This window comes from Somniosus microcephalus, chromosome 30 (assembly GCF_052327205.1).
Source record: "Somniosus microcephalus isolate GS21.2 chromosome 30, FLI_Smic_1.0, whole genome shotgun sequence".
NCBI lineage: Eukaryota > Metazoa > Chordata > Chondrichthyes > Squaliformes > Somniosidae > Somniosus > Somniosus microcephalus.
This window is the reverse complement of record NC_141016.1, coordinates 41068151-41080834: the sequence shown is the minus strand read 5'-3', so window position 1 is coordinate 41080834 and position 12684 is coordinate 41068151. Positions and strand designations below refer to the sequence as shown.

General features: G+C 45.9%; 1 protein-coding gene across 1 annotated transcript in view; it reads left to right on the top strand.

The window, feature by feature from the left end:
- ckap2l (cytoskeleton associated protein 2-like) overlaps positions 1-9418 on the top strand; it is a 28280-nt gene extending 18862 nt beyond the window's left edge. Inside the window, exons 4-9 of the mRNA XM_085971365.1 lie at positions 178-1526; positions 3237-3438; positions 4103-4261; positions 5904-5976; positions 7076-7223; positions 9059-9418. Of these exons, the coding sequence (XP_085827491.1) occupies positions 178-1526; positions 3237-3438; positions 4103-4261; positions 5904-5976; positions 7076-7223; positions 9059-9278 (2151 nt within the window). The 3' untranslated portion in view covers positions 9279-9418. The remainder of the gene's footprint in view (positions 1-177; positions 1527-3236; positions 3439-4102; positions 4262-5903; positions 5977-7075; positions 7224-9058) is intronic.
- The last annotated feature ends 3266 nt before the right edge of the window (positions 9419-12684 follow it).

The following is a 12684-nucleotide window of genomic DNA, read 5'->3' as shown; positions in this document are numbered from 1 at the left end:
TTCAAGTGCTTTTTCCCCACTTCCTATTCTTGATGATGATGTTTGTATTTAGGGTTAACCACCTTCAGTTATAAATCAGGTACAAAGGTTTGGGTAATGAAATCTCCTTCGGTTTATTCACTGATTCCGCTTTCTGTGAATACTGCACGAGCTTTTCTAACTTTTTGTTTGTTTCAGGGAGGAGAGCTGAAAGGTGGTGGTCTGACAAAAGCACTTAAATTCAAAGCTACAAATAACCCAGCACTTCCTAACCATGTCAAATCAGTGGCTGCTAGGTCCCGAGCTCAACCCAACAGGAAAACCACAGAAACTAAGAAAACTCTCACCAAAACTGTTCCTGCATTTCCCCGAGCAAGGGTTGCTGACATTCAGATCACAAAGGCACCTACTTTATTCCCAGTGCAGTCAAATACAACAGAAAATGTATCTATTGCTGGTCAGACAGCTCAATCTGGACAATATGAAGGGGATATAAAACCTGCAACATCAGCATGTGCTAATAATCTTCTACATCAATCAGGTGATCAAGAAAAGGAAAACCAGCACACGGTGGGTACAGCTCCAAATGCTGGACACTCTGTCAGTACAGCTTTAATTAAACTGTTTACAGAACAGGCAATTAAAACACAAGTTGGCCAATCAAAGGACATTGGTTCAGATAATCGGTTATGGGCTATTGGTTTAGGCAGAACAGCCACGGCAGTCCCGAGAGCAACTAAACCTGCAGGCACGGCCAAGGCAGCCCCGAGAGCAACTAAACCTGCAGGCACGGCCAAGGCAGCCCCGGGTGCAACTAAACCTGCAGGCACGGCCAAGGCAGCCCTGGGTGCAACTAAACCTGCAGGCACGGCCAAGGCAGCCCTGGGTGCGGCTAAACCTGCAGGCACGGCCAAGGCAGCCCCAAGAGCAACTAAACCTGCAGGCACAGCCAAGGCAGCCCTGGGTGCGGCTAAACCGGCAGGCACGGCCAAGGCAGCCCTGGGTGCAGCTAAACCTGCAGGCACGGCCAGGGCAGCCCTGGGTGCAGTTAAACCTGCAGGCACGGCCAAGGCAGCCCTGGGTGCAGCTAAACCTGCAGGCACGACCAAGGCAGCCCTGGGTGCAGTTAAACCTGCAGGCACGACCAAGGCAGCCCTGGGTGCAGCTAAACCTGCAGGCAGAGTGATGGTTCCAAAACAGTCTGTAAAAGCAGAGATGGAGAAGAACTATGGCTACAGGAGACTGAGCAAGTCAACACAACAGCTGGCAAGCGACAAAACCAAGCCTGCTGCTGGGCTAGGTCCACAGAGTGCAAGCATCCAGAACGGAATGAATTCCCCTGGAAATAGGCCAATGACCATATGGAAACCTTTTACAAGATCTGCTCAAAGAATGCATCCAGCTTTGGGATCTGCAAGAAAGATCAAGGAAAGTAAAGGAGCAATACAGAGTGGAAGCAAATCTACAGCATCAGCAAGGAGCACTGCTCAGCGTTGGGGAGATCAAAGCTCTGTGACCAAGACATTGAAAGGAAAAGATGAAAGGAGGTAACAGAATTCAGTTTTTAACTGCATAAAAATGGTTTGACTCTGTTTTAACTTGGAACTTGCTGTTTGTGCGAGTACGGTTTCTTTTAAAGAATATGCTTGTGAAAGGACTTTTCTACCCACCTAAAATGCAGGGGAATATCTGTGCTTAAATTTATATCCTCTATTTAATAATTGGTTTGTCTGTTACACAGTTTGAAAGATTTAGTTCTCAGTCACTTGGACTGTGGGACAGAGGAATATTGCATTGTCCTGGAACTCCTGAGGCGGGTTTGTCTACTCTGATAAATGCAACTCCTGTCCTCTGAATCTTTCTTCCTTTTATGAATGTCGGACTGGTCAGTCAGCCAACTTCCTAATAGGATACGGGTTTATACCCCAATTCAGTGCACACTTGTATATAACGCGAGCATGGTGATGGCACAGTGCTTTATGGGTTGTTGATCTGATATTGATGTTAAGTTCATGGATGAGGCAAAGTAAATAGGGTTTCACCCTGTACCTAACCGACTCTAGATGTAACCGGAGAGTGCTTGCTACTAACATCGATGCAAAAAGGGTGAAATGTTCCACTTTCCTGTTCGTAACATCCCTCTAGTTTCATAACACTAAAATCATCCACGTTTAGAAGGAAACAAATGCACCACTTCTATTTCAAGCTAACAGTTTAGTTACATGTTTTTAAAATCTCATCAATACTGTACATTGTTTTAAGGTTGAAAATAATTTGTAACTTTCTAAAAAAAAAAAGCATTGTTTTCAGTATCCGCTTTAAAAAAAAAAAAAAAAATCACTTAAATTGCTTCTGTTCAGTTCCCTTGTCAAGAGAAAGCTGCCCCAGATCTGATTCTGCATTGCTCTTGTAGGAGATGCATGTGCGTGGCCTGGGATGATTTTTCTTTGTTTATAGCCCAGCCCCTCTTGCAGATGGAGTTGTCTTGAAGTTCTGTACCTGGTTAAATTCTCGATGGCTAGATACACTGGGTACCTTACCTGCTTGAACATTTTCAATGCCAGAGTTTTGTTCAAGTGGGTAAGTATTGGTGTTGAGCCGTGCTGCTACTCTCTAAACTTGTGTGGTCACAGAAACTTAGACAAAGGCAAAGCTTTTATCCCAGAATTTGCTCCAGTTGTGTAGATGATGTATAATATACAAAGACTTTAAGTGACTGCTGCAGGACAATATAATAGAAACTGATTATGTACCTGCTATGCTTAGAGGTTGCTAGAGGTAGTTTATGAAATACATGCATAAATTCAATGGTCTGTCTCACCAGCCGTTCTCTTTGCCTTTCTGAGTTTACTGTTTTCAATCTTGTAGCGGTGCAAATGACCAGCTTCACATCTTTGGGACGGGGGAAGAACTGTAGCTGCAAAAAATTAAGATTAAGCTACAATATTAAGATTCTGTCAATTTCAAACTGCCTGCACCACAGAAATTTCAGCTTATTCTGGCATTAATATTTAAAATAAATACTACCCAAACTGTTTGGATCTTGATGCACAGGTCCTCTTTGTACTGGGGTGGTGGAGTATTTGCTTTCCTCGAGATAGCTAGTTGTATTTTTGTCGCAGCTTGTACTGGTATGTATATAATAACACTACAACTTATTGCAACACTTCTAAAACTTCATCCTGCACCCAGGCTTTGTTGCTCTTTCCCAGTGCTTGTTGTATTTTTTGTAATGTACTATCCCCATTTTGCTTTAGGAAGCAGCTTGCAGTGTGGTTGGCTTCCAAAGGGAAGACCTACAAACGCCCTCCCATGCCAACCCCTTTAAAAACAGCAGTAAAGTCTGTCAAAAAGAATTTGGAGCATTCTTTCTGGGAGGTGATTGAGGAGGAAGAACAGAAGAGCCTGGCTGATCGGGTGAACTACATGTTGGATGACTGCATGAAGTTACTGGAGAAGGTATGGAAGTTGCACAGGGGAAGTAATTGGTGTTATTCCATACCCAGAGCTCCCATTGTCTCTCTAGTTACAGGCTGAGTGCTGAGATATACTGTGGTATGCAGTGTATTAAAAGAGAAATTTGTCTCGTTAGATTCAAATTTGCGGGCAGGGAGGGGGGCGGCATCTTGTACGCCAGCTATGACAAGCATAGGTGCTGACTGAGGCGAGGGGAGCAATTATTTTTCCAGTCCTCTCCCAGCTGGCAGTAGCTGCAGAATGTGTACAGGGTCTGCTATTCACCATAATGTTAGGGTTCGAATAGCTGCAGAACACTTGTGTCTGAGCTGTTGCCTTGGTGCTCTCAAGGAAGCAGAAACTGTTGCTTAATTTTGCTTTACTTTTATACACTCCTTAATAAACCAAAGCCATACAACTGTGCAGGTGACCATCAACTTGCCCAATATCCTTTGACTGATAAACATAGAGAATATTAGGTTTAAGCACTGGTGTATTCAGCAGCTGGAAGTTGGCTGGAGTGCCTCGGCATGGTTTTTAGGATGGGTAATCCTTTTGAATGGTAGATGCTATACTCCTCCTCCACTGGTGGCGGCTCTGTTGGATTGCTGCTTGTCTGTCTGTCACTCTAACTGGAAAGTTCACCGTTTGCTCTGTATCCCTTCAGGGTCTCCCACCTGAACAGGTGTCTGCAGCACTGCACAATGTTCCACAAGGTGACAAGTTTGCCAAGTACTGGATCTGCCGAGCACGCCTGCTGGAATTAACTGGCACAATGGAGGCTGTCATTGCCCTGTTTGAGCAGGCTGTTCACAATGGTGCCGAGGTAAGGATACCGTTCGAAAGGGCAATCGGATAGTTCACACTACCAGGCTCTCAGTTAGTATTTGTCCTTCACCTATACACTTAGAAATGCCTGTTCTTCAGTTTATACAAAGCCATTTGAAAGAACGGTGACAAAAGTGCAGTTAATATGTTGTGAACACCAGTGACCCATTCACATGCAGTTTGAGCCTGGGCCCAGGTCAGTTTGGATGCCGCCACCACTTTGTGAAACGGAAAGTTCTATTTTTTTTTTACAAAAAGTGGATTGTTGGGTGGAGCAGGAAGGTTTTCACCTTGAAGCAGCCAGCTCCATTTTAATTATTTGGATCAACGGGCTGCATTTAGTTCGAGTTGAGGTTGATTCTCTCCCCCTGTAATGCACAGAATTTTCTGCATACAGTGAATTCTGCAGCAATATAATCTGGTCTGATGGTCCATTCACCCCCATTCTACAGAAGTCCGGTTATATTTATCCTGATACAAGTAATTAGATCCAAAGTATCTCGAACTCGTGGATAAACCAAAGTCAGCTAATGGTATGAAACCTCAGCATGGTGCCTAATGCAGTACTGAACCGTACAGATTTTAAGGCCTCGGGTTTAATCCAGACTAGGCCAGCCAATCTCAGCTGGGATGGTGGTATGGACACTAGAATTGGCCGCAGTGCCTCTGCGTTTGTGCGGGAGGGGGTTGTTGGAAAGTCAGCTAGGGTTCCTGCTTCTGATGACTGCAGCAACCCCTGCTGAGAAATGCATGTGCATATGGGAGGGGGAGGAGGAGAGAAAAATAGCTTAATTTTTTTTTTACTTAAATATCTCTTCTATCTTGCTGGTCTGTTCTCAATCTGTGTGGTGGAGCTTTGTTTAGGGCAGAGCAAGAATTTCACTGTTTAATAGTAAAGCAACATACTGTAGATGCTGGAAATCTGAAATAAAACCAGGAAATGCTGTAAGTACTCAGCAGATCAGGCAGCATCTGTGGAGAGAGAAACTGAGTTAACAGTTCTGACGAATGGCCATCAAGCTGAAGCGTTAACTCTGTGTTTCTCTCCACAGATGCTGCCTGACCTGCTGAGCAATGTTCGCTATAAGCTGCGTGGTCACGCAGTGCTCTAGGGATCCCACGCAGCCGGCTTGCTGGCTTTTCAATGAGAAAAACCGCGCAGGCGTGATATTTTCATTGGCCCGGGTAGCCCCTTAAAAGGGCCGCGCAGCGCCAAACAAAATTACAGCAAACATTGCTGCTAAGTATTTCCAGCATTTTCTGTTTTTAATAGTACGTGACTGAACTGCAGCACGTTAACGTTTACACACACAGGCACACCATTTGTTCAGCTAATAATTTCACAAAGTATTGCATTGTTTTTGTACTTGGTGACAATATTATGGGGCAGATTTTCAAAGCCCTTGTGACGAGTCTTGCCCGTCGCAAGCACAAATCAAAATCTGTTTCCTGACATATGCGTGCATTGCTGGGGACTCAAAATCTACCCTTGCATGTTCTGTAGAATAGGATGTGACCAGATTGCTCAAGCACCATTGCACTGTTGCCAATCTGCATTGCCCTGTTACACTGTCAATGCACAACCCTTTTTGTCCTGTTAGTTACAATACAATAACAAACTCTGGCTAACTGTTTTTCAGCCTGTCGAAGAGCTGCGATCTGCACTTGTTGAAACCATCATGAGGAATGCAAACTTTCAAACAGCCTCTGCAGGTAAGTTCATAGCAATAAAAAGGAGCTTGGGGATGCTGAGCTTCCTTGGAGTTCTTCAGCCTGTAACGATCAGTTTTTAGTATCATGCATGTCAGGAATGTTTTTGTGATCAGGAAGGTGCAAACCTTATTCTATGTGTTAGAACAGGCATCTTATCATTGTTTCGTGTTTGGTTATGGAATGTAATTCCTTCCTATTTTATAGCTTCAGGTACTGTGCTCCTGTTAATTTAAATAAACCCCTCGAAGGCAGTGAGTAGCTGAGCCTTGCAGATCAGAAAGGTTCCAGATTTGGCATCCTGTCTGTGCTGAGTTAGTTCATCTTGGCTGTATGGCAGGAGGGGCACTACAGGTAGCATCTCCACCCCTGGCTCGGAGTGCATGTGTGGATGTCGGGTGAGGACAGGATCAGTCTGGGCTTGTTCATGTTAGATAGCATGCCACTTGTGTAGTTTGTGTGAAGAATGGGTGCTTGTGCAAGATACTGGAGAGTTGCTAGTGCCAGTTGGCAATGTGCCCAGCAAGAGTCAATAGTTCCAGGAGAGCAAAGGTGGAAATTTGTGTCTATGAACTGTTAAATACTGATTTTTAAGTAGAGAATACTGTTTCTCAAACAGGTTCATCTCTTTTTTTGATCTCTAGGTCAGTCCTTTACCTTCCTGTATAACTTGTATGATTTCTCTTGTTTAAACATTCCACTCAACTACAATATTGAATACGTGCAGTGCACGTCTAGAGATATGCTGATGAGCCCGCATGTGGAGTACTGTGTCCTGTTCTGGTCACCATGCTCTGAAAGGGACTTGCATACATTGAAGTGGGTTTGGAGAAGGAGAACATTTTTTCTGTGTAAAGGCAGTGAGCTGTAAGGAAAGATTAGAAAATTGAGCTATGCAGTGTGGAAAGAAGATTAAAGGGACCCTCATCCAGAAACATAAAATATTAACTGATGGAGAGGATGAGCCCTGAATATTACTTGAGTAAATTAGGCCAAGACAGAAATTTTAAATTGGTAAAAAATAGATTTGAGATTTTGGATGCTAGAGGCATGGACTTCGATCGGCCTTTTCTCAACTTTGACAGTTCTTGTACTCTGACAGAAAAGGAAGATAATGAAACTGAAGATTTTGGAGAATCTGACGCAGTCACACCACTTACAACGGCAATGAGGATTTTATGTTGCAAAACGGGTGGGCAAGGTTCATCTGTGATCAAATACAGAGTCACCGCAACACCTCAAGTGCTCAGGTAAGGGTTTGAATCAGTTTTTTCAAGTGGGGGTGGAAAGAAGCAAGAAATTTAAAACTGCTGGTTACTCCCAAGAGATGACATGCAAAAATTACTTTCTTTGGTTTAGTCTAGGTGGTTTGCCTCATGGTCAATCCTGTCCATGATTTGAAACCCTGTACGTTACCCTGCCTTTTTAGAAATAATTGTCAAAGACTAGGGAGCAGAGGCTAAGATTAGAATAGGGTGTTGCTATTTAGTTGATTTGATGATGAAGTATATCTCTAACTTACCAATACCTGATACCCACCAGGGTATGAGATCAGGATCCAGGAAGCAATAGTGGTCACTGCAGTATATGTGGAAGACTGGAAAATGGAGACCTTGGTTCCCAGCACCACCGCTGCTCTCGTCTGTCTGGCTATAACAAACATTGAGTAAACCGTGAATTGGGCCCACAGGAATTAATGCATTATAATCCGGCTGCACTGTATCCAGGTGACTTCAAAACTTCAGCTGTAATAATAATTATGATCACTCTGGCCTGCTGCCTTTTACACGTATGATTCCTTTATAGAATACTGTATGGCACTTGCCGCTATTCAGATTTTTCAGTCCAGCCGCTGCCTCTGATTCTTTTGTGATTCTGGTTGCGGTTCACATTTCTACCCCAGCTACACCGGCCCAGCCCCATTCTGACTGGATCAGGTGGTTTATATTTAAAAAAAAAAAAAAAATTGAAAATGCAGAGTGGGTCAATCAGCAGCTGACAGACAAGTTTCAGATGCTGAGTGACCAATGCATTTGCAGCTTTTTCTACTTTCATTTCTTTCTCTCTCTCCATCACCAAGACCGCCTATTTCCACCTCTAACATCGCCCGTCTCCGCCCCTGCCTCAGCTCATCTGCTGAAACCCTGAACCATGCCTTTGTTACTTCCAGATGCGACTATTCCAATGCTCTCCTGGTCGGCCTTGCACCCTCTGTAAACTTGAGCTCATCCGAAACTCTGCTGCCTGTATCCTAATTCCCATTTGTCCATCACTACTACTATGAATTGTGTACTTCACCAATGGGAGCATGGCGGTGTATACGTGACAAAATGGCCAGCAGAGTAATCTTTGATCAGGTTCAACTCGGTCTAATACTTTGTACAGAACTTCCCATTAAGAATAGTCAACAGTGTGTGAACAGGACCACAGAAAATATTCCTACATAAAACATTACTAAATAACAGACGGTATTACTGAAAGCACCAGAGAGAATCACTAATATTACTAGGTAGAGGTAATAGCTGCCCGACACCCCAGTGCAACACAAAAGCACACAGTTGAGTTTCCATTGCCCGTTCTGTGCTCAGTTAACTTTTGTTAGGGCAGTAGTTTGAGTTCTACAATTAGCCTCAGCTCTCCATGGCTAGGGAAGGAAGAAACCGATTCCTGTCCTGATCACTGATGCTTTGAAAGTGTGCATGTGAATGACAGTTGAGTAAGTCAAGAATCCAAATGCTCAGATTATATAGCTGTCTCGTTATCTCATTGACATATGGAACATACACATGAGCTGCAACAGTTTGTGACCAAACAACACTGAGTGTCTTTGGCAAATGGTGCCTCAGATGAATGCTTGGAGTCTGTTGGTAAAGCTACGTGAGGAACAGGGTAAATCAGAAGGCGCACTGTACAACTTGTTTTCTCAAACCATTAGTCTCCGATACCTGCAACTTTTTGCCATGATCTACATGTGCAGGCTGGATTTTGGGCTTTCCTGCTTCACCAGGCCTTACAAAGGTGGGGATTGCAGGGAATTAAATGGGCAAAATGGTGGTACGTTTTCAAGATGCCATTTTCTTCACAGAGGAAAAGAAGCTCTGGGCAGAATCCAATCTGTTGGGCAACAAGATCTGAAGTTCCTCACCCCAGTCCGCCGCTCTGTACGGATTGAGCATATGTCTGCTGCATACCCGGAGATGCTGAGAGAGCATGACTGCTGTGTGAGCTCACTGAACGAACTTTTAGCTGTGGAGGAGGTTGAAACATTTGTTTATAGAGAAAACCGTGCTCTGTTGGGAGAATGACGGGAATGTGACTCGCTGAAGCACTTGTGTATGTACTTCAAACACTTCCAGCTTTCTTTTAGAAATAAGCTTGTTAGAACTAATATGCAATGTATTAAGAATGTATATAATAAACTACTGAATATAGTAATTTAAAAAAAGTCAGAATCAGCCCCTATCCCTATCCCTGGACATGCCAGCATTTGTCTCCTTGGGTAGACCACATTCTGTTTTTACAAGCGCTAACATTCCAGTAATGCAAGTTCTCACCTGCTAGGAGGACCTGTATTACTGTAACATTGTAAGCATCAGCGCAGGCCCCAAGGATTTTTTGTTTTGGACATTTTGTATGATTGTTACTGCTGATTGACCAGCAGTCTGTTTGGAGAAGATGGGAGGGGCCCAGGTGTTCATGATGGACAGGAGATTCCAGCCAGGCCTACAAACTGATTACGGGAGAATGTCTGAGCAGACAGAGTTCTCTGGGAAACAATGAGATAGCCCCGAAAGGCAGGAACCGGACAAAGGAGGGCCATTGGGAAGTAATGGGAAACCACTTAACCCGGGATCGGTTAAGAAGTGCAGCCCATCATCTGCCACTAACACCAGCACCTAGATGGGATAGCCCCGAAAGGTGGGAAATCAGACAAAGAAGGGTGGTTAAATAGACATCACTGCAATACACAGACCTTAATGAACTTTTAGGATATAAGAGAAGGCAGCTTTGGCCATTCTTGCTCTCTCTCGCCTTCGCGTGCGCTCCTCTCTGAACCAAGAACCAAGCACTCCATCCGAGACGGTGAGAAGAAACCACCACGAGCGACAAGAGCCTTGCCTTGCTCTTCGACTGTAGGAACGAACCTCGAAACTGGGACTGGATACTGCATCGGCGATACGGAACCAGGAGATACGCTCTACACCGGGAGCAGCGAGCAGGAAAACGGACAATCAAGGTGAGCATTGTCCAAGCCCACGCATCCTTAAGACCACCGGTACTGTGTGAGGAGGTGTTGTGTGTCCCAACCAATCCACAGGGGCTTAGTGGGGACTTCTGTGTATAGTGTATGTTCCGGGGTTTGTGGGACAAGTCCGTATTATACTCTGTATAGCAACACAGTGTGATTTTAGGCGTCTTAATACGAGACGGGGGCCTGTTCGATGGGCCAAGTTGTATTGTTGTACTGTTTGTTTTACGCACCAGGCATTTTATGTACTGGAGGCGGGTGTGTGTGCTAACCTTATTAAACACCGTGCGGTTGAGTCCGAAAAGCTTGTCTGTGTTCCAATCCTGTTCACCGTAATTCCTGTCATCTAGAACTAAGTAGGCGAGGTGATTCAAACCACCAAGGCAAACCACCTACAGAATTGGTGACGGTCGGCAGGACGATAGGTTGTGTGAACAGGATCATGGGAAGTTTAGAGGGCCAGAGATCTGCAATGGGGGACAGAATTTCCTCCTATGTGTTTGGTAAAGTTAATGTGTCTCAGCAGTGGATGCTGGAGATGTTGCGTTCTGACAGTCCTCAGGATAGGTCTGCGGAATGGACAGGGAGCAAGGAGCATAAAAAGTCTAAGGAAAAAGCAATTTGGCTCCTGTGCCTGCAGGAACGGGTCCAACTGCTCAGGGAGCAGGTTGGAAAGCTGCAGGCCGAGCTCAGGGAATCAAAAGAAAAGTCAGATGCAAGGGGGATAGTGGATAATAGATTAATGGAGGAGCTGCGCGAGGACAGTCAGGAGAAACGCGCACAGGAGGAAACCTCCCGTAACACCGGGGAGTACCTGCAGTGCCAGGTCACCGAGGCCAAGCTCAATGAGCAGGTTGTAAGGGAGGAGAACGCCTGCTTAACGGGTAAAGTTGACAGGCTAGAGGGGCAGCTTAGAGACATAAAGGCAGCCTACAGGGTAGCCAGGAGCAGGGGTTACGAGGATTTAAACCACAGGCCCTGTGAGGAAAGGATAAAAAGTCTGACCCAAAGCCAGAGGGATAGTTTGCTTAACAACCCCGGGGGAAGCTCGGGTGGACTAGGAAGAGGAAAGACGGGTCTGAGGATTGTGTCTGGGATCTGGAAGCCCAACCGGCGCTGGAAGCGCCACTGAGACCAATGTATCCTCTGTGACACCAAAAGTACGGTCCACCCACACCTAACGGTGCTCAGGACCCGCTGCAGAGTGATTACGTGGCCCCATTTACCACCCCACAACTGCAGGCTATGATAGCAAGTGTGCCCAAATTAAGAAAAGAAGGGGACCCCTCCGTTCGCTTCATGGAAGTGGAGCAAATTGGGGGGATCAATGGGTGTAGTGAGGGTGAAACTCACAGGCTGTTACAATTCTCCATCCAGGGAAAATAGTACCAGGCCCTGTCCACAGCCACCGAGCTGGAGCAGGGAACCATGGCAGGTTTAAAGGAGGAAATCCTGAGAGCCATGGGACATACCCAGGGTAATCCGTTCTCACGAGTGGAGAGAATGCTGCAGCTGGCTGGCGAAGCACCACAGGCATTCGCAGTCAGGCTATGGCTTGTATACGAAAAGGCCATGGGTGGGATACTAGACAGGTTACAGCTGCAAGGGGGCCCCAGGAATCACTGGCTCAGGACCCTCGTGGCAAACAGTTTGCCATGAATAAGGGCAAAAGCAGAAGCCTGGTTTGACTCCAAGGATCTCGCGAATACGGAGGCCGATGTGCTCCGTAAGGTGAACCTGGCCTTTAAAACTGGTTCCGAGGAGTAGGTCAAACCCAATAAAGGAAAGGTACATGAGGTAAAGGCCAGTGAGGATAGCAAGAAGGAATGGCGTCAGGAAGTGGTTAGTGCAGAAAAGGCAAGGACATGTTTCGGGTATGGGAAGACAGGACACTGGGCGAGAGTGCCCGACCCAGAAAAAGGGGCAAAGCCGAGGGCATCCTCCGGTGCAAAAGGCACAGACTGTTGAGGCGAAGGGGGCGACCGGGGAACCGTTTGATGTTCTGGTGGCTGCCCTTCAGACGGTTTTTGTGCAGGAGAAAGGTAGGGTAGATGCTGCCGCGAGCAATGTGATCCCCACACCCTGACTAGAGCACGCCCAGCCTGAGTACCTGTGTCCGCTCACGTACCATGAGTGGGGCAGACCTTGTGTGAAGATGGGGGTGGAGACGGTACACGGGAAGTACTTGGTGGGCACCGGGGCCTCGAGCATACTGATCCATTCAAGGGACCCGACCAACTCACCCTGGTCTAGCAGGATCCCATTCAGTCTCGTGGGGTTTACAGGGAATGAGCAGGCGGGGGCAATGTCCAAACCTTTGGCCATAGATTTAGGATCCCTCCACACCAAGTGGAAATGTGCCCTAATAAAGTGGGAGCAGGAGTCGGGAGTCCTTTGTTAGCCCATCATATAATAGTGGATTTGAGGAATCACTGCCTTTGGGAAGCGGTGCGTTCCGATAA